Below are 24869 nucleotides of genomic sequence, written 5' to 3'. Positions count from 1 at the left end.
AAGCAGGATTGAAAGCAGGCTGGCTTAACACAGGTGTTACACAAAAGATTAAGAGGTTGCCGGAAAGATATCGCTGGAGATTTGGGGCCTGCTTCCTCCCGAAGTCTTTCTAAATTGACAGCTAATAGGGAGCTCTCCTTGATGGCTCTTTCTAGCTGGATTCGGCTGGCAGAGATCTGTGCACAAAGGGAACCCGAAGGTTCATTTCAAATTTCTTTTAACAAATTACTTCTGAGCTCCATAGTAACAAGGTTATTTTGCGTCTGCTCTATGCAAAGCAGGCGTCTACATATACATTTCCCCCCTCCTCTTTTTTCTTCTGCTAAATGGAATAAGTTAATTCGCTGCTGGAGTCTGCTATTTCCCCCCTTTGCTGTCTCTGCCTCCCTTCTCCCCAGTTTCCAATCTCATTGCGTTGCTGATGAAGGCTGGCAGTTACGAGAAAAGCTCCGGATAATTCCTTGTTTTTCTGGGAGGAACTGTTTGTAAGGAGGAGAGGCGATCGGCAGAAAAGCGTTCGTCATGCTGTTATTATTTATTAAAATATTTATAATTTGCCTTCCTGCCCGAGGCAGTGGGCAAGTTTCAAAACAAAACACTCAAGCGAAGTGAAGGGCTGGGCAGGAACACTGCCTTCTTTGAAGCTCCCCAAGTGCAAAATAAAATTTTAAACCCATCCAATGGTAACTTAAATAAAGTAGTATTTATGACCCAGGGCCAGCTAGGCAAAGATGGGAGCAATCTCGGCCTTTTGGAAAGCAGCCCTATGGTTTATTCATTTATTTTCTTTGCTTAGATATTCACATTCCTCCTGATACCATTGGATCAGAGGACAGCGTACAGGTAAAATCAGTTTCAGGGCTTTAAAACAACTCAGGCTGCATCCTCGCTGCGGAAACAATGCAGTTTGACACCACTTTTATTGCCATGGTTCAATGCTCTGGAATCCTGGGATTTCTAGTTTGCTGTGACACCAGAGCTCTCTGACATTGAAGGCTAAATATCTATCAAGTCTACAAATCTCTGAATTCCATAGCCTTGAGCCATGGCAGTTAAAGCAGAGTCGGACTGCAGTGCAGATTATGGATATTAACCAATTCAGCAAGTGGAAACAGATTAAAAAGGTTTAAAATACAGTTTAAAATCGTGCACATATACATTTTGGGCTTCAAAGGTTTCTTAAAAAGCTGTGTTTTTACTTGATGCCAGAAATCAGCCCAGCCTTGGTGCCATTCGGGCCCCCAAAGAGGATAGTGCTCCAGGACCAGGAATATACAGCAGAAAAGGCCCTGTGCCCATGTTCTGCCCCACGGATGGGAGACACAGGTGGGCCCTGACCTCAGGTGGGATTGAGGTGCCAAGCTGTGAAGGGCTTTAGGAGCCATCACCAGGACCTTGAATTCACCAGGATGGCAATGCTGCCACAGCAATTGCCAGGTTGTTCGTTTCCTCTTTGCTTTCCAGCTGCTGAAGTGCCATCATCTGTGTGGATGGCGTGTGGATTGAGGCTAATGGCTGGGAGAGCATGAAGCACACTATGCCCATTTACTCTGCATCAAGAGAAGTATAGTGTCTAGATCGAGGGAAGTAATAGTGCTGCTCTATTTTGCTTTGGTCAGGCCTTACCTGGAATAATACTCTGTCTAGTTCTGGGAACCACAATTCAAACGGGAGCGTGTTCAAAGAAGGGTGACTAAAATGGTGAAGGGTCTGGAAACCATGCCTTATGAGAAAAGACTTAGGGTGCTGGGCATGTTTAGCCTGGAGAAGAGAAGGTTGAGAGGTGATATGATAGCCCTGTTTTTGAAGGGATGTCATATTGAGGATGGAGCAAGCTTGTTTTCTGCTGCTCCAGAGACTAGAACATGGAACAATGGATACAAGCTCCAGGAAAAGAGATTCCACCTCAACATTAGGAGGAACTTCCTGACAGTAAGAGCTGGTCAACAGTGAAATGCACTGCCTTGAGTGGTGCAGTCTCCTTCTTTGAAGGCCTTTAAACAGAGGCTGGATAGCCATTGGTTGGGAGTGCTTTGATTGTGAGTTCCTGCATAGCAGATTGGGGTTCGGCTGGATGACCCTTAGGGGTACCTTCCACCTCTAAGATTCTTTGAAGAGAAGGTTAAGAGGTGACATAACTATGTTTAAGTAGGGATGTCCCATTTTCTTGATTTTATACATTTGTTTATGTGTTCTAAATAAAATTAAAAAATATAAAAGGTAAATAGACACCCTGAGATCTTGCCATTCAACAACAGAACAATACAGATTAACATATAAAACATATTGCTTCTTCTCAACCAACAGTATATATACCCCACTCACCTCCATGCCAGAAGTCTCTGAAGATGCCAGCCACAGATGCATGCGAAAGGTCAGAAACAAACACTTCTAGAACATGGCCACATGGCCTGAAAAACCCACAAAAAACTATAGGGTTATTGTTGTTGCTAGCTGCCTTCAGGTCAGCTCTGATTCATGGCGACCCCATGGATAAACATCTCCAAGAATCTCTCTCTTCCACTGCAGTCTTGCCCAGATCCTGCAAGCCCTTGCCCGTAACCACATTGATCAAATCTATCCATCTGGTTTGTGGTCTTCCTCTCTTTCTTCTACCTTCTACCTTTCCTAGCATTATTGTTTTTTCCAGGGATCTCTGCCTTCTCATGATGTGGCCAAAGTAGGATAGCATCAACTTGAGCATCTTTGCTGCAAGGAGAGCCCTGGTCTGACCTGTTCAAGAACACTTTTTTTATCTTCTTGGCTGTCCATGGGATCATCCTAAATCCTCTTCTCCAGCCCCACATTTCAAAGGAGTTGTCTTCTTTCTGTCTGCATCCTTCACTGTCCAGCTCTCACATCCGTTCATGGGGATGATGGGGAAGACAATGCCCTGAACAATTCTGACTCTAGCGCTCAGCTGTATGTCTTTGCTCTTCATATCTTTTCCAGTTCTTTCACAGCCGCCCTTCCCATTCCTAGTCTTCTGATTTCTTGACTGCAGCCAAGAAATCATTCTGGTCAATGTTTCATCCTAGAGATGAGAATTCTTTAACTATTTCAATTTCCTCATTATCTAGATGGAATTTGTGTATTTCTTCTGTAGTCATTATTTTTGGGTTCAGCATCAGACCTTTATCTTTATCTTTAATAATAATGATTATTAATATTATTATTATTATTATTATTATTTATTTTTTTATTTATAGCCCACCTCTCCCCAGAGGATCGGGGCGGGTTACAATAAAAAATAAAACATCATAAAATAATAACACAACCCCTAACCCACAATTTAAAATACAACAGCATAAATATCAGTTATTAAAATCGCAATAACAATTACAATAAAATGTAATCCCCATTGCAATGAAGCGGTTTAAGGGAGAGTCAATGAAGGCATAGTTGTGGGGCAGTGGAGAGGGCCCATATATTAGTCTAAGAATGCCTGCTGGAAGAGATCCGTCTTGATGGCTATAAACCTCAAAGAGACAAACCTGGCCCTCTCCTGCATTAGGAAATGTGGGGAGGGGGGCGAATGCTGGGAAAATGCAACTAAAAAGCCCCAGTGACCATCAGTGCTTGCAAGAGATACAGTCACCCTTCTAAGAATTGCATTTAGCAGGGACAGTTCCCTCAAGCAGATTTTTTAATATCTGGGAGTTTTTCCATCCATTGCAGTTAAACTATTTCCCAGCAAAACTCCTTGATGTTTCTACCTGCAACGCAGGTAAAAAGCCTTTTTCAACTGGGACTGCTCTTGGCATATTTTATCTAAACAGAACTTACTTTCCCCCCAAAAGCAAGAGAAGAAACAACAATAGAGGCTTCTTGAGAAATTCAATGTTCTCTGCTTAATAAAGGGACAGTAGCCTCACACAGGAACCTGGATCTCAAAGGAGATTTCTTTTTGTGTTGCTAATGCAAGTTTAAATGTTATGTCCTGGACTTTTAAGACTCTTTTGGCTCTCATGGCTAAAAGGAATGGCCTCTGCCTGCATGGATAGCCCCCCATATTATCTTAAATGAGAACAACAACATCTTGACAAAATGCAGGCCTGCGTCTCTAACACTGTAATGTTATTTTTCCTTCCTCCTATTTGATTTTTAACACCTTTGCCTGATGAAGACTGAAAGCTTGTACCATGTAAGCTAAGCTGGGTCAGCCCTGGTTAGTACTTGGATGGAAGACCACCAATGAATCCCAGGTGCTATAGGCTCTATTTCAGCGGAAGGAACTGGCAAAGCCACCTCTGAATTTTCCATGCCTAAGAAAACACTATAAGTCTACAGGTGACCTGAAGGTACACAAACACATACAGCTCCCATCAGATCTTGGAAGCTAAGCAGGTACAGGCCTAGCTAGTCTTTGGATGGGCAACCATCAATGAATCTCAGGTACTGCAGGCTTTATTTCAGAGGAAGGAACTGGCAAAGCCACCTCTGAGGATTCCTTGCCTAAGAAAACCCTATGAAATCCATGGGGTCGGCATAAGTTGACAGCTGACTTGAAGGCACAGACACGCAATATAACACAGGATCAAGGGTCCTGCTTGATCTTGGAAGCTAAGCAGGGTCAGCTCTGATTAGTACTTGAATGGGAGAACGTTGATGAATACCAGGTGCTGTAGGCTGTATTTCAGAGGAAGGAACCAGCAAAACCACCTCTGAGGATTCCTTGCCTAAGCAAACCCTTGTGAAAATGACCATCCTTGTTGACACCCAGGGGCTGGAGATCTACCGCGACCGACTGCAACATCCTCCATTACTTTGCACCTTGGCTGACAGTCAGGAAGACTTAGGAGTTTATCACACAGGAGGAATTTCTCTTAACTTTGAATGAAAAGAAAGTGGGGCAAGAACGCATTCACATGAATTCGCTAGTTCAGCGAATCTACGTGAATTGGAATTACATTCGAACTGACTTCCCATTGCCCAAAAATAGCTTGCCATTGCCTGAAATTGCGTGTGATCACCTCTCACGCAATAACGTGAAACCTCATGATTGTGTTCGGATTGCCATTGAATTATACTTCCATTTTCCCTTGTCTGATAAACTCCATAGTCCCCAATCCTTCCTTCTCGTCTTTCCTCTCTCAGCAGCAAGCACTCTTTGCTGAAACCTATAAGAAAGATTAGGAATCAGCGACGACGGCGACTGCAGATGTACAGATGAGCTCTGGGCAATCCAGACAATGGTCTCTTTCCTCTTTATGGAGGAATTGGAAAAGGCCCCTGGAAGAAGCTGGACTTGGCTGCCACCCGCTCATTATTACCCAAGGTAATCAGAAACCAGGCACACGAGGGCTGGGCGCTCCTTTCTGGGCAACGCGGCAGAGGTATTTAATCATCGGTTGAGGCCATCTGCAACTGTTTTGCTCTGGCACGTAAAAAACGTTTATGGCTGCCCAAGCTCTTTGTAAACCGCCAGGTGCAGATGGACTCCGTGCCACCAAATACCCGGGGGCGGCCGGAGCACCTTCTGATCAATGTTTGGTGCTGAATTAAGAGGCACGGTACCCAGCAATGCCCAAGCCAAACTTGGCACAGAGGCAGCACCGCTATTTGATTAAGAGGAGCACAGATTAAATGTTCAGAACAGAGAGACCAGGAAGGAAAAGTAATTAGTCCGTCTGGCGCTGAGGAACAGGGAGGAGGGAAAGAGAGCAGAGTTTTATAGGATCCTGGCAATGGGGGCCATCCCAAAATCCTGCCTTGGCACAACCACCCATCCTGACAAAGTTTCAGCTAGAATATGGATGCCATATACTTGTTTTGTGCCTTCAAGTCATTTCCAACTTACGGAAATCCTAAGGTGAACTTACTGTGGGGTTTTCTTGGTAAGGTTTGTTCAGGGGGGGGCTACAATTGCTTTCCCCTGAGGCTGAGAGAGCATGACTCGCCCAAGGTCATCCAATGGGTTTCATGGCCAAACTGGGAATGAAATCTTGGTCTCCAGAATAGTGTTTACCTTAGCAAACACTAAGGTACAGAAGCAGAATTAGGGTGCATCTATGCTGTAAAAATAATGCAGTTTGACACCATTTTAACAGCCATGGCTCCAAACTACAGAATCCTGGGATGTTTAGTTTGGTGAGGTGTCAGCAGAGGTCAGGTGTGGCATAGTGGCTTGAGTGTTGGACTATGACTCTGAAGACCAGGGTTCAATTCCCAATTCAACCATGAAACCCACTGGATGACCTTGGGCACACTCTCTCAGCCTCAGAAAACCCTGTGATAGGTTCACCTTAGGGTCTCCATAAGGGACATGCTCTCAGCCTCAGGGGAAAGCGATGGCAAAAACCCCTCCGAACAAATCTTGCCAAGAAAACCCCATGATAAGTTTGCTTTAGGATCACCATAAGTCAGAAAGGTACACAACAACAACAACAACAAGAGGCGCCAGCACTCTTGGGCAGAGAAGGCTGAAGACCCTGTAAAACTACAAATCCCAGGATTCCACAGGAAGGAGCTACACCACTTAAAGTGGTGTCAAATTGTATAATTTGTACATTGTAGATGCACCCTTAGTCTTAACATGCAGAGCGATCTTGTAGCCCCTTTGAGACTAACTGAAAGAAAGAAGTTGGCAGCAGGAGCTTTCGTAGACTTTAAGTCAGTCCAAATGCATCTGGAGAAGTAGATTTTAGCATAGGAACTGGTCTTTCCACCTCATTTCCATATCCAGTGGCTATGTCTTTGTCCACAAACAACCATTGTTACAACTAGATTTGCTATTTCATATCCATACCCAAAGGATTTTGAATTTGAATCGACATTCTCACATACCTATGGCATATGTATGTCTGTCCCTGGCTTCCACTCCACCAAAAGCAACTGAGGAAGTAGACTGAAGTTTAAGAAAGCTCATGCTGCCAACTCCTTTCTTTCAGCGAGTCACAAAGTTGCTACAAGATCTCTCTACATATTGATTCTACATGGCTATATCTTTTAATTCTGTGGGACAAAGTTGCCTTCCATTTAGTCGAATGAATGCAGAAACAGGGATGCCACATGTCTTGCCCGGGTCTGTTGCAAATGAGAAAAAACAACAACCCTGTAAACCTTTGGGGGTAAGTGCAGGTCCTCCCAAGCAGGAGGGTGCCAACCAAGTGCCGCCATCTTCCCCCATGGCTCACCAGTCCCACACAGTGCAAGCCAAGCACACAACTCACACATAAAGCGGCAAAAGAAAGGATGCCAGGCAAGGGGCATTTCAAAGACAATAGTTCAGCAGTTGGCTTCAACAGGGAAAGCTTAACTTATTTGGCATCAGGAGAGGAGGAGCTGGCACAGGGCTGAATCAAAGCGATGGGAGCTGTGCAGCCTTTGCACTTAGGGGCCTGGGTTCAAACTGAATCCGCAGCAAGAGTGGCTTAACACTGGCCACAGTCCAGCATCCCCTCACCATAGCGTAAATATCCGTGGGCAGACCTACAATACACCAAGTCTCATCTTCCCCTCCCCATTCAATTTGTTCTAAGTCTTTTACGGCCATCCTTTGCTTCTCCGCAAGCAGGCAGGATCCAAGAAGCATTTGGCTACTTCCTTATAGCCAGACACACAATGATGAGAGCAACACTGAACTCCCCCCCCCCCTGAGAAGACTGGGAAAATCTCAGCGCGGATGTCCTCCTTTTGCACCTGGATACGGGAAAGCAGCCGGATGCTTCTTCAATCCTGCTGCACATATAAGGAATACTTACATGTACATATGTCCCTAACAGAAATCTGGACATTGTGTGGAAAGACTGAGCACCAGAAAAGAAGCAGGAAAAGCAGACAAATGGCACCCTAAGGAAAGCCTAGTTACTGGCCTTTCAGGAAATGGGAGATCCCAGTCCTCAGGACCATCTTTCCTGCTCTGGTGTCCATCAGACCTGTTCAACTACAAATCCAGAATCCTCCAGCCAGCATAGCTACAATTCATAACAGAATATCCTAGGGGTGGAAGAAACACCAAGGGCCATCCAGGCCAACCCCATTCTGCCATGCAGGAACTCACCATCAAAGCATTCCTGAGAGATGGCCATCCACCCTCTGTTTAAAGACCTCCAAAGGAGACCCCATGACTCTCCAAGTCAATGTCTTCCATGGTTGAACAGCCCTTACTCTCAGGAAGTTCTTCCTAATGTTTACGTGGAATCTCTTCTCCTCTAGTTTGAATCCATTGCTCCGTATCCCAGTCTCTGAATCACAGAATCATAGAGTTGGAAGAGATCCCAAGGGCCATCAAGTCCAAACCCATTCTGCCATGCAGGAACTCACCATCAAAGCATCCCCAACAGACAGATATCATACTTAGGACAGACGATGAACCACCTGACTCAGTAGAAAATACAATAAATGCTTGGTAAAGTGGAAGGTTGTAGGAAAAGATAAAGACCATTTTCCAAGTTGATGGGCTCCATGGAGGAAGGCTGCTCTGCAAGAATGTCAATGACAGGTTGCCTTGGAGCTCTCTCATTTAGAAGGTCAACATAGGCAAAGCCAACATGACGACACAAGAAGACAAATATTCCCAACAAACTCTGTATTGGAAAGCACCAAGTATTAATGAAATGACTATATCAAGGCATCTCTCAGAAGGATAGTGCAAGCTAAGAGGCATCTAAACTGAGCTGAATGCGAATGCTAGGGTAGGAGTAAGCAATGTAAGATTACCTTCTAGTATCATTATTATTATTATCCACCATTTTGTTGTCAACCCTTCCATACTATTAGGCCAGTCCTCCCCTCCTCCTCCCCCCCCCAAAAAAAACATGAATTGCTTCTCTTAGCAGGAAAAGCAGTTTGCTTTTTGAATAGGTTGCAGCTGCCCTGTCACCTGTATCTTTTAACACTGAAAATCTCTTATTCCCAAACCCCCCAAAAAACCCAAAAGTTGATTTCTGAACACTTCCAGATTTTTTATTGTTTTGATTTTTAGTAATCGGTGTGTCTCCTTTGGCATCTCTGGGCAGAAGATCTGCCTCCTCCCAATTGACCCTGAAGCGCTGGCAAATATTCCCCTGAATGAACGAAATCCTTCTGATACCATGGAGCTGTTCCACCGAAAGCTGCAGAGAGGACCATGCAATTGCAAAACAGGCAGCTTCAGCAATTAGGCTTCCTCAGGTGCAGAAAGTAGAGGAAATATGGAACTTCTGCCACTGAATAATACCAAGACTATGCTTTTAAAATAAGGAAATAAATAAAATCCCTTCCTACTCGCCCGACCCCCACAAGCAGACAAACCTGACTTGTAAAAGCCTCATCTCACTGAGAAATTGTGAGGGGGGGAGAACTGGGCAGAGAGAGGAGACTTGATCTATGCCTAAATAGATGCACACAACCCCCGCCCTTTCTTTTCACTGCAGGAGCCTTTCGTTTCACGGAGGGGGGAAAAATATGAGCAAAATCAATCTTCTTTTCCAGACGAGCTGCTGAAACAAGCGGGGACGATGAAATACAGCACAGCATTACATTTTATAATGTCTTGCATGCCACATGCAAATTGCATCAAAAATACTTAGAATTAAATAAGAGGGTCATAAATAACAGCAAGACCCGGGAAAACGGAAGAAATGGAGACAGGAGAAAAATGAATGTTTTCACTAGGGATTAGAAGTAAGATGAAGAGTTGGCAGAAAGTGTGGAACGTACGGGAAGCGAAGGGGGGAAGGAGCCGCAGCAGAGACACGGGGAACATCATCCCAGCATCTCAGCAATTTGCAAAGAGCCTGATGCAGGACAGGGAGAGGAAGGCAAGGTTGCCCACATGGAGGAGGAAGCAGGCAGCTCCCATGCACTTCAGGGAGGCTAGGGTTGAGCAGCACAAATGGAAATGCATTTGTTCTTGTTGTTGTTAACTGCCTACAAGTGTACAAAAGAACAGAAGGCATGCTTATCAAATTTTCATATGACACCAAATTAGGAGGGATAGCTAATATCTCAGAGAACAGGATCGAAATTCAAGAAGACCTTAATAGATTAGAAAGCTGGGCCAAACCTAACAAAATGAATTTCAATACAAAGAAATGTGAGATACTGTACTTAGGTAGAAAAAATTAAATGCATAGATATAGGATGGGGGACACTTGGCTTAAGGAGTGATCTAGGAGTCCTAGGTGGGACACAGACTGCCCAAAAAGGGCGGTCTGCTGCCGCCTCCTTTTCCGCCGGCGGGAAAAGAACCCACAAAAAGCGGGTTCTATTTTCGTCGCGCTTTCGACGCCCGAGTGCACAAATGGCCTGGATTCGTGCTAGGGTTGCCTGAATGCATTATGCATCCATCACATCATAATGGCAGCGCCCATGTAGATAGGGCGTCACCATTTTGCCGCCGCCGTGATGTGCTAGGGTTGTGAGGCGTGCTGTGGCGCCGCCCTCGGGCAACCCTAGCACAAATCCAGGCCAGTGCAAAGCGCCGGTCTGGGTAGTGCCCTAGTAGACCACAAGTTGAACATGAGTCAACAGTGTGATGTGGCAGCTAAAAAGGCGAATGCAATTCTAGGCTGCATCAATAGAAGTGCCGTCTCTAGTTCAAGGAAAGTAATAGTGGAATAGTGCTGTGTCCAGTTCTCGGCACCACAATTTTAAAAAATGTTGAAAAACTGGAGCATGTTCAAAGGAGGGCCACCAAAATGGTGAAGGGTCTAGAAACCATGCCTTATGAGGAGAGAATTAGAGAGTGGGGTATGTTTAGCCTGGAGAAGAGAAGGTTGAGAGGTGACATGACAGCCCTGTTTAAATATTTGAAGGGATATCATATTGAGGAGGGAGCAAGCTTGTTTTCTGCTGCTCCAGAGACTAGAACGCAGAACAATGGATGCAAGCTACAGGAAAGGATACACTTAAACGTTAGGAGGAACATCTTGAGTGACAGCTCTTTAACCGTGGAAGACACTCCCTCAAAGTTAGTGGAGTCTCCCTCCTTGGAAGTCTTTAAACAGAGGCTGGATGGCCATCTGTTGGGTATGCGTTGATGGAGGGTTCCTGCATGGCAGAATGGGGTTGGACTGGATGGCCCTTGGGATCTCTTCCAACTCTAGGATGTTATGATTCATGGCATGGATGAGACATCTCCAAGACTCCTTATGCTCCACTGCTCTGCTTTGTTCCTGTAAATTCATACCCATGACTTTAATAGAGTCCATCCATTCAGCATGGAGCCTTCCTCTCTTTCTACATCCCTCCAACTTTCTTAGCATTATCTTCTTTTGCAATGAGTCCTCCCTTCTTAAGATGTGTCCAAAGTATAACAGCCTCAGTTTGATCATCTTGGTTTTCAGGGAAATTAGGCTTGATCTGTTCTGGGACCCATTTGTTTGACTCTTTGGCCATCCATGGTATCCTCTGCACTCTTCTCCAGCACCACATCTCATATAAGTTGATCTTCTTCTTATCCGCTTTCTTCACTGTCCAGTTCTCACATCCATACATGGTAATAGGGAATGCAATGGCTTGTATGAGCCTGACTTTTATGCTCAGTTGTATATTTTTGCATTTTAGGATCTTGTTTAGTTCTTTCATGGTTGCCCTCCCTATTGCTAGTCTATTTCTGATATCTTGACTACAGTCTCTGTTCTGATCAATGCATACCTTTGAGCAAAAGCAGAAACAACTCTGTTAAGATTGCTTGCTAGAAATTTCACTGCTGATGGCCTCCAATGTGATGGTTTCCCATCACACCAGCATCCGTTTGGAACTGGCTTCCTTCTTTCTAAATGGGGTGAGAGAAAAGAAGGCCCCACAGCATTTTGCCCTTCCTCACCCATTGCACTGTAAACGGCATTCACCTACAGTCACCTATGGCAAGAGCGACATTGCTTCCAGACAATTAGCCAAGAAAGCAATTTGCAAAACCAGTTCCCATCTTAAAGAATGAAATACAGGCAAATAAGAGTATCATTGTAAACATGCTGATTGACAGCTGAGTCCTGCAAAGAGCCACAGAGTTGGAAGGGACCACAGGGGCCACCCAACCCCTTGTCGCTTATTCTCAAATGTGTGCATGAGGCCTTGCAGACTAAATAGCAAAACTCCACATATGGGCAGCCTCGGTTGCTACTGGACAGACAAAGCCCTTCTCTCACAGGTAAGTCAGGGCTCAAGCAACACCGCGGCTAGAAGCAGAAGCTGCTCCTGCGACACTCCCAGATTGCCAGGAAATCAATCTAGCTGAACTCCCCTTAAGCGAGAACGTCCCTCCTGTAATGACTCTGGCTAATGCGTTAACTGCTTTCTGGCTTCCGACTCAAACCGTCAGATGAAGAATAGGTCTGCTCAAGCATGAAACTCCGGGCCCTGCGAGAACAAATGGATCAGAACACTGTTATAAAAACATTAGTTGAGTTGAGTTGGCCTGCATTTCGGCTTATTTAGGCAAAGGAAGGGGAATCAACAGGCTGTGAGGGCTGCCAACTAAATGGCCCCGGAAACGGCAGATAAAGACATGGCCAAGGGGGCTGGGTGGCCCTCTGTCACAAGGAATGTCTTCCTGAATGACAGAAGGGGGTTGGAATGGGTGGCCCTTGGGGGGGGGTCTCCTCCAATTTTAGGATTCTATGAAGAGATGGTCAACAGGTGACATGATAGCCATGCTTAAATACTGTATCTGAAAGAAGGAGAAGCAAACTTATTTTCTGCTGCTCCAGAGACTAGGACTAAGCAATGGCTGCAAATGACAGGAAAAGATATTCCAGCTCAACATTAGGAAGACCTTCCTGAGAGTAAGAGCTGTAAGTGCTATTGGACAATGGAAGATGCTGCTGTCTCAAGAGAGACATTTTGTCAAGATGTATTTAGAGCTGTTTCTGTTAAGATGCCATGGAGGGATATCCATGCAGGCCGGCCACTCCTCTTCCTTGGCCAAGTGGGTTCTGGGAGACAAAGAGTCATAAAGTCCACAAAATAAATGTTAAATTACCTTAGCAGCACAAAAAGAAACTTCCTTTGATATTCAGGTTGTCTCCTATTTGCTTTTTAACCCTTTTGCCTGATGAAGAAGCTAAGTGGAGCTTTGAAACCTTGCACCATGTATTTTGAGCATTTTGGTTGTCCCAATGAAAGTATCACTGTTTTGTGGACTCAGTAGTGCAGCAATTTTTTAGAAATGAGAGGTGGAAAGTGGAGAAATTATTCACGCTAAACCATGTGCCCTAAACCACCCAATAAGAGAGAGAGAGAGAGAGAGAGAGAGAGAGAGAGACCAACATCACTCCCATCTTACCGACTGTATCAAAGAATCAATAGCTTCCCAGAGTTTGCAAGATCTGAACAGGGCTGTAAATGAGGACGTTTCTTGGTGGTCTCACATTCAGAGTGTCACCATAAGTCTAAGCCGACTTGACGACAAATAGCAATAGCAATAGCATTTCTATACCACTTATCAGTATACTTAAGCATTCCCTAAGCAGTTTACAAAGTGTAAGCTAATTGCCCCCAACAATCTGGGGACTCATTTTAGCAACTTCCTTGGAAGGAAGCAAGCCTGAGTCGAGCTTGAGCCCCTTGTCTGGGATTGAACGCGCAACCTTAACCACAATAGGCTGGGCATTAAGGCAACTCAGTTCACCAAAGGTATACAAAGGGCAGAAAAATCGTTGCAAGCACCAAGTTCAACTACTTATGGTCAGTAACACATACGACCGTAAAGGCTGTCCAATAATGGAACAGACTTCAGCGGAAGGCGATGGGACTCTCCTTCACCAGAGGAGTTGGAAGGGCATCTTTTGGGAGTGCTGCGGATTTCTTGCACTCGCAGAAGGAGGTTGGATTAGATAGCCTTTGGAGATCCATTCCAACTTTATTCTTCTATGAAAAAGAAGTGAGGGATGAAAGAGAGGCACCTTGCATCATCTTTCAGATTTACAAACTTATTTTAGCAGAAAGTTTCACAAAATCACAATCCGTTTTCTCAGATGAACTGACAGAGTACAGCCATGAATCTGTGCCGTCCTTTCTGGGACTTCAGAAGACCTGAGGTTTGCATGAAGAGGGAGCATCCCGCCAGGTGCAGAAACGCGTCTCTGATTTAAGAGTTTTATGCATCTACAGTAGGCACAAGAATGACGGCTCTCTAATCTTGGAGACTGTCTTATATACAAATCTTCCTACTGCAAGACACCTGGCATTTTGAGTGAGTAAAGCCTTGTCTTCAGAAGCATTTCACTCATTTGGGAAAAGAAAAATATTTCATTGGGATTTATTTCCTCTCTTGCGTTTCTCAAAGTTTTTCTCTTTTCCACTGGCTGATAAAGCATCCTTCTTACATTGTGAACAGCAGGTCCAGAATTGTGTATTTACTGATCTATCTATTTGGAGCCACAAAGGCTCTCTGAGGGGCTTCCAAATCACTAATTAGACAGACATCCAGGTTTGCGGGTCAACTGTCACCTTTTGCAGAGCACCAGAAAGAACATCCCATCCCTTCCAGGCACCATTTTGGGGCAGTTTTGAATTCAAAAGAGATAAATAGGGGGGCAGAAGAGTAAAGTCACTCCACTGGTGAGTGGCCCTCTTCATTTTTGGATTTTCAGGGGTAACAACAACAAAATCACTCTAATTGCCTCACATTTAAAAAAATGAAAGGGAATCTGGGAACCTAACAGGTGGATTTGAGGGGCTGCCAAAGTGGGGTTCAGGTCCGCATGTGGTCCATCGAATATACCTTCCCCAGTCTTGAACGGCCATGCGTTACTCAAAAGGACTGCCTCAAGACACAATGTGGAAGAGAAGCTGCATTCAGAGCAACAAGGTGCTTCTTAAGAGCACAAGGAGATGCCTAGGATAAAGCCAACCCAGGGCTCCATCCAATCCAACACTGTCAGCTCCACCTGGAAAAAATGTCATACAAATAAATAAATAAAATATTGAGGATGGAGCAAGCTTGTTCTCTGCTGCTCCAGAGACCAGGACATGGAGCAACGGATGCAAACTACAGGGGAGGAGATGCACTAAAACCTCCTGATGGTAAGATCTCACCTAGAATCCTGTGTCCAGTTCTGGGCACCACAGTTCAAAAAGGATGTTGAGAAGCTGGAGCGTGTCCAGAGGAGGAAGAACAAAATGATGGAAGGTCTGCAAACTATCAAGCCATATGAGGAAAGACCTAGGGATGTGGGGATGTTTAGCCTGGAGAAGAGAAGGTTAAGAGGTGATATGACAGCCCTGTTTAGGTATTTGAAGGAATGTCATATTGAGAAGGGAGCAAGCTGGTTTTCTGCTGCTCCGGAGACTAGGACCCAGAACAATGGATGCAAGCTGCAGGAAAAGAGATTCCAGCTCAACATTAGGAGGACCTTCCTGAGAGTAAGGGCTGTTCCACAGTGGAACACACTCCTTCCTCGGAGTGTAGTGGAGTCTCCTTCTTTGGAGGTCTTTGGTGCCACAACTAACTACAAACCCCAGGATTCCACATTATTTAACATTTAACACAGCACAACATCTAAAGTGGTGTCAAACTGCATTCATTCTGCAGTGTAGATGCAGCCCAAGTTAAAACGTGGCTTTTGTGCCCAAGCCTTGGGCGCCTAGTTTCTCTCTTTTATCAACACGTTAGCTTCTTCGGCTGTTTCATCTGGGTGATCCCTTGAATATGCTTTTATCCTGTTTAAATTATTTTATTACGTTTACCTGGAATTATTTTTAAAGCATGTGGGTTTTAATCCTAGGCTGCCCTGGAATCCCATGATGGAAATGTTTAAATAAACGAATGGGGAAGAGTCTCATTCCGCTTGCTGCAATAGCAAGGGAAACGGCAAGGGGAGAAAAATAAGTTGAGGGTGTTGCGAGGAAGAGAAAGGATCACCAACAGCAAAGGAAAAGGAAGAAAAATGAGGAGAAAGGGATGAACAGAGGCACAAAGAGGAGCGCAGGGCGGGTGATTTATCATTAGAAGCAAAACAGAAAAACCAATGAGCTGCACTTCTAATTTAAAGCAGCTCCTCCATTATAATGGTACTTCATTCTGGGTTTGCCCATTACACTTTCTCTGCTTCTTCTATTAGTTGGGCCTTTTTCCTCCCTTTTGCTGTTTGTGCTAAAATGCGGGGTGCATTTCAGCAACTATCTTTCCTGTACTGTATTCATTATTAAAAAGGGCTGGATTTGGTTTCTTTTTAATACTTTAAATCCTATTTGTTATTAGCGCCAAGTCTTAAACTGCCTTTAAAAATGATTTGTGCTTTTCACAGCATAAATTATTTAATAGGTGTTTTAATATGTATAATTCATTATGGGTTTTTCCTGGAACTTCTTTTTAATCAGCCCTGGCAGAAAAGTGGGAGATAAGCACCCAGACCCCTATGTTCTGCTTGAAAGTCACTTCCAGCCGATGGTGACTCTAAGGCATGTCTATCGTGAGGTTTTCTTGGCAAGATTTATTCAGAGGGGGTTTGCCTTTGCCTTCTTCTGAGGCTGAGAGAGTGTGACTTGGCCAAGCAGGGATTCGAACCCTGGTCTCCAGAATCATAGTCCAACATTTAAACATTACATCCCACTGATTATCACATTTATCTCTATATATCTATATATCTCTCTGCAGCTCTCTAAATATCTTTTTATTTCTATATATCATTTCCAACTCATGAGGACCCTAAGCCCAATGTATCATAGTGCTGTCTTATTTACTTATTCATGGTATTTATACCCCGCTCTTCAACCCCAAAGGCTCTCAGAGCAGCTTGCAGCAAGTGATCCAGGAGGTTTGGCATTACCATCCTCTGAGGATGAGAGAGTATGACTTACCCAAATTCACCCGGTGTGTTTCTATGGCTGAACAGGGATTTAAACCCTGGTCTCCAGTCATACAAGGCTGAAACCACTCTCAGATATATATCTTATAAGGGTCTAAATACCCTTATTAAAAACACCAGAAGCTAACCAGAGTCAACCGTGGCTAACATTTGGAAGGGAGACAGCCAAGAAACGCCAGGCGTGTAGACTCTATTTCAGAGTAAGGGTCTGGCCAAACCACCTCTGAGGTTTTCTTGCCTGGGAAAACCCTACACAATTAATGGGGTCGCCATAAGTCAGCAGGCGACTTGAAGGCACACAGACACCCGTCTCAAATGAATGGCTAATTCTATGAGAAAGGACGGAAGAGTCATATGTTAAAGTGACAGTAGCTAATCTCATCCCACTATCTGTGAAACCAACATCGGATAACCGCATCCCTTCAAAAGGGGACCATGTGTGATAAGGTTCTTACCTGAACAGATCCAAACAATCATGCCCCGACGTTATGTTTGCGTCACCCATAATTCAAGTACAAAGAAGGATAAATCAATGGGGGGAAATAGGAAGCAATTCAATTTTAAGTTGATGTTATCTTGGTAGATTACAACAGCATTTTTCTTTCTGTTCAGAAATAACAATATTAAGGTACAACGTTTATTAAAAAGCTAAGAATAAAACCCAGCTAGAAAAGGACACAGAAATCTGTTCTGGAAGTCGCTTCATACAGAATTTGAAAAGAAGGGTGAGCGGTTGACCGAGAAAGACAGAAACAACAACAACAACAACAACAACAACAACAATAATGTTTATTATTGTTATGTTTATTTCTATCCCACCTTTTCTCCAGTTCAGGGCTCAAAGCAACTCAGAACAAGTTAAAAATCACAGTTTAGCTAATATTAAATGGTTTAATATGAATAAGATTTAGATAAAGTAAGAATGGATAATTAATGTGATTTATTACATATTGTATGTGGAATGCTAGGTAAAAGATATTTTTATATACTATTTTATGTAGGTTATACTATTAATAATAAAAAATTAAATAAAAAAGAACAAGTTAAAAGTAACATACATTTTCTCAAGATACAAAAGTTAAAACGCGATTAAACCATTTAACCCAAAAATAGTTCTTAAAATGACCCCATCCACAATGCAGAAATAATCCAGTTTGAAACCACTTTAACTGCTCTGGCTCAGTGCAAGGGAATCCTGGGAATTGTAGTTTTTTCATAGCACCAGAGCTCTCTCATAGGCAAGGCTAAATGTCTCACAAAACTACAGTTCCCAGAATTCCCTAGCACTGAACCAGGGCAGGTAAAACAGTCTCAAACTAGATTATTTCTGCAGTGTGGATTGGCCCAACGAAACTACACTCATTCCTCCATATTTGCGGCTTTGATATTTGCAGATTTGATTATTTACGGATTTGATTAATATGTTCTCTCTAGGAATATCTAGATCCTCCTCCAGTGCAACTCTATGATCAACTAACTAAAAGTTGCACCGAAAGACCTAGAGAGAATACTCTACTAGGCCTTTGTAGCTCCTCCAGCGCAGTTCTATGGCCAGTGTCTGTCGGACGTTGGCCACAGAGTTGCACTGAAAGACCTAGAGATTCCTAGAGAGGCGTCCTCTCAGGTAAAAACATGGCGCTTTTGTTATTTGCTTTAATTTGTAAGCCACTTTGATTACCAGTTTTGGAGGAAAAGGTGGGACATCAATATCAGTGATGAATATAATGAAAAGTGGCTGGCAGGAAGAGAAGGCTCTTGGCAGCATACCCATTTTACATACAGAAAATCAAGTCCAGAAGACTATCTGAATCGCAGCGGTGCCTCCACATTCCCTGGGGTTAGGGGTGAAGAACACAAATAAAAAACCACTATTCTCTTTACCTGAGAGAACACCCCTCTAGGAATCTCCAGGTCCTCCAGTGCAACTCTATGGTCAACATCTGCCAGAAGCTGATCATGAAACCATGCTGGAGGACCTACAAATGCCAAGAGAAGCGTTTCCTATAGGAACTTCTAGGTTCTTATTCTATGATTCCATGAGTCTATGATACACACACCATACACCAGGTCAAGACACGTAACTGTAAAGCATGAAACCCCAAGACGATGAAGGGAACAAGGAGAACTTCTCCATGATAGAAGGAGGGCTCTACAACCCCTTGATCCTCAGCCATCTCAGGGGTCTCCCAGCCCCCTCCTATGGCTCCAGCCCCAGATACTTTCACGATGCAAGAAACTAAGCAGCAGCCCTATAGCTGGGTCAAACCAAGAAGGGACAGCCTAGCCCAGCATCCTGATTCCCACAACAGCCAAGCAGAGGGCCCCACAAATCTGACCAAGAGGTGTACCACATTTGGCATAAGAGACAGTGTGAGGTTGCGCAGTCGATAGCGCTCACCGCTCCATAAATTGGTCCAAGCGGCTGGCCACTGCTGCATCCTGTGGAGCTCCAGCGTTTGTCCTGCATGGAAGAGAATTCCCTGCGTCTCTTGGCTCAGGCCAAGAAGTGTCCTTCAATGGCAGCTCTAACCTTCAAACGTTATTACTGCCGTTGCTGGAAATCTGAATATAGAGCATAATCATTATCATCCTCCTCCTCATCCTCCAGCCTTTTTTCCACTGGGACTCAAAGTGGCTTACAACAGTTAAAAAAGACACAGCTAAAAGAAAACTTCGGCGGGTTACAAACCACCATGAAAGTATAGAGTCAGTCCGTACTAGGGTTAGGAAGGTGCGGTGCTTCTGCACCCCCCTAACCCTAGTACGGACTGAGTCTGTACAAAATGGCAGCTCTCCTTCCACATGGGGGCCGCCATGACGACATCACGACCGCGCCGCCTCTATACAGAGCGGCGCAGATGTGACGTCGGCGGTCCGTGCCAGGGCGCTTAGTGCGCCCTTTGCACGGACCAGGAAGGAGCTCCGTTTCGGAGCTCCTTCCTGGTTTGCAGTGCCGCTTTGCGTCGCTGGGCGCAGCCTTCAGACAGCTGCACCCAGCAAAGCAAGGGAGAAAGGGGCCAAGCGGCCCCTTTCTCCTCCTCCCCGCCGCTGCGGGGTGTCCTTGGGGCTTTTCAGCCTGGAAAGTGGCTGCCATTCTAGCAGCTGAGGCCCCGATACACCGGAGAAAGGGGCAGGTGGTCTGTAACCTGCCTTGATCTCTTTGACTCTGTGAAGGCTGTTGAAGATGTATAAAGGAGTAAATAATAAGTGTTGGAAATGTAATATACACAAAGGGACTTTTTTGCCACACTTGGCAAAACTGGGGCAATGCAAAGATTTAAGGAGAAATATTCCCATGCTAATGCAGTCAATCTGGAAATACAAGAATTTTTGGGTTGGATACAGTTATAGACAAATATATCAGTTTTAAAGTGGTTCACTACATGAGATTAGCAGATAGATAGTTATTACACCAGAATTGGAAAACGGGTATTATTCCAGCAGATGAAGACTGGATTATCAGAGTTCCTGAGTTGGCAGAAGGACAAACTTTCAACGTTTCCTAAGGGCAAAAAAGAAGCACAATCAAAACACTGGTAGACCGAGCAAAACGCATCTGTGAACCCCACTTCTTGGAAGATGAACTGAAGGACTTGGACCAGGCTCTACAGGCCAATGGTTATTCCAGCTCAGACCTCAGAAGGGCTGCCAGGCCCAGGAAAACCCAGAGGAGGGAAGACAAGCAGCCACCCAAAGGGAAGGTATTTTACCATACATCCAAGGAGTCACAGACAAAACAGGCAAAGTGGTGAGGAAGCACAACCTGCAAATGGTTTACAAACCGACAAAGAAAACCCAGCCAATGCTTTGCTCAGCCAAGGACCAGAGAGACCCTCTCACAGCCGCAGGAAGGTTTAGCGCATACCATGCAGCTGTGGACAAGTCCATAGGGACCACCAAACGCAGTGTGCAAACAAGGATCAAGGAACACCAGAGACACTGCAGACTGGGCCAGCCAGAAAAATCAGCATTGGCAGAACATGCCACAAACCATCCTGGGCATAAAATGAAAAGACTGAAATTCTGGACCATGCCAACAACTATCAGGTCGGGATGCAGAGGGAAGCCATTGAGATCCACAAACACCTGGACAATTTCAACTGGAAAGAAGAAACCCTGAAAGTGAACAAAGGCGCTGTACAGACTGGCAGATACGGTGCCCCTGTCATGTGACGGGTTGGCCGAGGACGCACCACCCATATTGGCCTCAGCCCTAGCACATGACAAGGGTGTCAAAATGGCGGCGCCCTGTACACACGGGTGCTGCCATTTTGATGCAATGGACACATAGCATCCGCACATCCCGGCATGCTTGCGACATCATGATTGCACCATTTGCGCACTCGGGTGTTGCAAAAGGAACCTGCTTTTTGTGGGTTCTTTTTCTGCCACCGGGAAGCCTTGCCGTTTGGCAGCTGAGGCTTCCCGCCAGTGGAAATGGAGGCGGCGGCAGACCAACCTTTTTGGGTGATCTGTATCCTGCCAAAGTTTGGCTCCCAGTCCTGAAAAACACTAAAACCAAGACCCCAGGAAATGCCAATGAGAAACCATTCAGGGTTTTCCCTGCAGACAATGGATCTCTAATTAAACTGACACTAATCCTCTTTGCAGATCTTCCCATCCAAGGCCTTGCCATTCAACAACAGAACGATACACAGATTCACATGAAGATCACTCCTCCCAACCCAGGGTCACACAGTGTGTGAGTGTGTGTGTGTGTGTGTGTATAAAACCCACTCTCTTCCATGTCAGCGTTCTCTGAAGATGCCAGCCACAGATGCTGCCGAAATGCCAGGAATAAACACTTCTAGAACAAGGCCACAGACCCCGAAAAACCCACAAAAGACTATGTTTCTGAAGGAGAAATTATGGGTCACCTTTATAAGAGAAAGAAAGCCAGTCCCTGCTTGCCGACTGGGAGCCTGAAGGCGTTGAGGCGGCGGGCGCAGGACCACCGAAGTGGGCTTAGACTGGAAGGGTGTGTTAGAACATTTCACTGTATTGTGCTTTGAGTTTCCTGAAACGTTCGAGTGGAAAGTTCAATTTTGATTAGAATTTATATCTAGTTCCTTGGTTTAGGTTGGCTTAATGTATGTTAAGTTTGGGGTTTTTAAGACCGGCCGGAGGGGGAAATCATGCTCAAGATTCTGCAGCATAGGCCTGTTACAGACTGCCAAAATAAAGCTGCTTTGGGTCTCTTTGGAGGTATGCTCTTTAAATGATGCATGGGTCCTAAGAGTCCAGAGGTTGCGCCAAAGCCAGACTCCATTCCTAAGCACCGGAGTGCAGCTTTGGTGCAGCTTCTGGATTCTTAGGACCCATGCATCATTTAAACAGCATACCTCCAAAGAGACATGAAGCAGCTTTATTTTGGCCATAGACTCCAACAAACACGGAGAGAGAAACGCCAGAGGTCCAAGCAGGGTTCAGGAAAGGAAGAGGCAGCAGGGGCCACACTGCAAACATCGGAGGGCTAATGGAGCGCACCAAGGAATCACAGAAGCAAATCAGCATGTGCTTAAAGACTACAGCAAGGCCTTGGGATGCATAGATCATGAAAGGCTATGGAAGGCCCTGAAAGGCATGATGGGAGTGCCAAGACTTCTGAGGGTCCTGGTGAGGAATCTGAACTCAGGGCAAGGAGAGGAAAGAGAGAAACGGAGTGGCTCCCAATTGGCAGAAGGTTCAGAGAAGGCTGTGTCCTCTCACTCTTTCTGTGCCACTTGTAGGCAGAAGACATTGCAAGGAAAGCAGCCTTGGGCAGAGAAGAAAGGAGCGGAAAGAGGAGGAATACTCCTAGCAGAGAACCCCAAAGACCTGGAACAACTGGTCAGGAAGGTCAAGGAAGAAAGGGCAAAGGGGGCCTTAATGTCGGACATCAAGGAAACCCAAAGAGCGACCCCTGAGGAGCTTCACAAGTTCAAAGCGATAGAAGGAGTCCATTCCTGGGGTCAAAGAGGATGGAAAGAGGGACTGCAGCAGCCAGGAAACAAGAAGCAGAGTAAGAATGGGAAGAGAAGGTCCTACAATGCAAAGATACACAACTGAACACAGAAGTGAGAATCACACAAACCATTGTCTTCCCTATTATTGCCATGGATGGATGTGAGAGCTGGACAGTTAGGAAGAAACTCCATTCCTTGGAGATGATGTGGGGCTGGAGAAGAGGGCTGGGGATCCCATGGACAGCAGCCAAAAGGACAAACCAAGGGGTTCTGGAGCAGATCAAGCCAGAAACCTCCCTGGAAGAAGCCAAGAGGACCAGACTGAGGCTGTCATACTTCGGACACATCCTGAGAAGGAAGGGCTCCTTGGAGAAGAGCAGATGGAGGGAAGGAGGAGGAGGAGAGCAGGCCAGAGGGGCTCCAGGAGGCCGCCCAGGGCTGGGGGGGGGCCTTGCGGGGAGGAGGAGGAGGAGGAGGGCCTTCCTGGAGCCCAACAGCAGCCACACAAGAGGGCAGACTCTCGGGCTCATCTGCGTTGTTGTTCTTGTTGTTCTTGTTGTTGTTGTTGTTTTACGTCTGTCTCTTTTGTTTGTTTGTTTGTTGTGATTTAAAACGTAATAAAGGCTGTTATTCAAAAGCTGCAGAAGGAGAACCAAAAGCCCCTGAACGGAGGCAGAGAAGAGCCAGGCGCCCCCCGGCAGCAGCCACCACAAGGGCCCCTCCCCCGGGGAACCATGGCAACCGCCCCCCCCCCGCTTCCTCTTCTCACCTGGTAACTGAGCAGCTCCCCGACGTCCATCGCTTCCCCTTTCCTTCTTCTTTCCCAAAGAGAGAAAACGGGGGCTCCAGGCGGCAAACCCTTCGCCTTCTTCCGGACTGTCGCAAAAAAGACGCGCCGAACCGTCAAGCGAGACCGCCCCGCCAAACATGGAAAGGCGGTTCCGCCACGCTGCCGTAAAGCGAGAAGAGAAAGCAAGCGCCGCCGCCTCCTCCTCCTCCGCCGCCACGCCGCCGTAAAGATACGCGAAGGAGCGCCCTCGACGCCGTCGCTGCAGGCATCGGCCGTAAATACCAGACTATGAGCGCACATGAAAAAAGGAGAGCGTTGGCAGCCATCATCATCATCATCATAGCAATAATAATAATGCATGGTTTAATAATAAAAGTAATAATCATAATCATAATATCTGCACTATTTAATAATAATAATAATAATAATAATGTATGATTAAATAATATCAATAATAAAGATGCATGACTTAATAATAAAAGGAATAATAATAATAATAATATCTGCACTGTTTAATAACAGTGTTTAATAATAATAATAATGCTTGGTTTAATAATAATAACAATAATAATATATGCTCTGTTTAATGCTACTAATAATAATATCTGCACTTTAATAATAGCAATAATAATAATGATTGGCTTAATAATAATAATAGCAATAATAATAATGACACATGGTTTAATAATAATAGCAATAGTAATGATAATAATATCTCACTGTACTTTTATTACTAATAATAGTAATAATAATAATAATATCACCCTGCACTCTAATAATAATAATAATAATAATAATAATATCATACTACACTGTTTCATAATAGTAATCATAATCTGCAGTTTAGCAATAATAGTAATAGGAATAATAATATCACACTGCACTGTTAATTATTGCTATTATTATTAATATCGAATAGTTCAGTGTACACAAACTTTGTTTCCTGTGCAAAACTGATAACGATGTTGTGTATAAAACTGCCTTCAGGCTCTGTGTACAAGGCGCATACAAAGCATAAATGAATTTCATGAAAGGCCTCTCATTATGAATATGTGAATATCCCCAAATCCCAAAATATATGCCAAAATCCCAAACACTTCTGGTCCCAAACTCTGTTGCCACAATAAACTACAATTCCCAGGATTCCCTAGCTGGATTATTTCTGCAATGTGGATTGGGCCCGAAGTTCTGATTTAGGGAGTATCCGCACTGCAGAATTAAAGCAGTTTGATACCAAAGTGGATTATTCTTGCAGCACAGATGGGACCTTAGAAGCTTTGGCAGCATCCACACTGCAGAAATAACGCAGTTTGACGCTGCTTTAAATGCCCTGGCTCAATGGAAATGCTGGGAGTTGTAGTTTTGTGAGACATTAAGCCTTCTCTGTCATAGAGCTCA

General features: G+C 44.8%; 1 protein-coding gene across 1 annotated transcript in view; it reads right to left on the bottom strand.

Moving 5' to 3' along the window:
* The window catches only part of CTNNBL1 (catenin beta like 1), a 142614-nt gene extending 118982 nt beyond the window's left edge, over window positions 1-23632 (bottom strand). The window contains exon 1 of the mRNA XM_089513425.1: window positions 23451-23632. Within this exon, the coding sequence (XP_089369551.1) occupies window positions 23451-23480 (30 nt within the window). The 5' untranslated portion in view covers window positions 23481-23632. The remainder of the gene's footprint in view (window positions 1-23450) is intronic.
* Between the last annotated feature and the right edge of the window lie 1237 nt (window positions 23633-24869).

The sequence above is a fragment of the Sceloporus occidentalis genome, unplaced genomic scaffold (assembly GCF_023333645.1).
Source record: "Sceloporus occidentalis isolate IW3139 unplaced genomic scaffold, rSceOcc1.0.p SCAF_3, whole genome shotgun sequence".
Classification (NCBI taxonomy): domain Eukaryota; kingdom Metazoa; phylum Chordata; class Lepidosauria; order Squamata; family Phrynosomatidae; genus Sceloporus; species Sceloporus occidentalis.
Note: the sequence above shows the minus strand (reverse complement) of the source record. Positions and strands in the feature narration are given on the sequence as shown.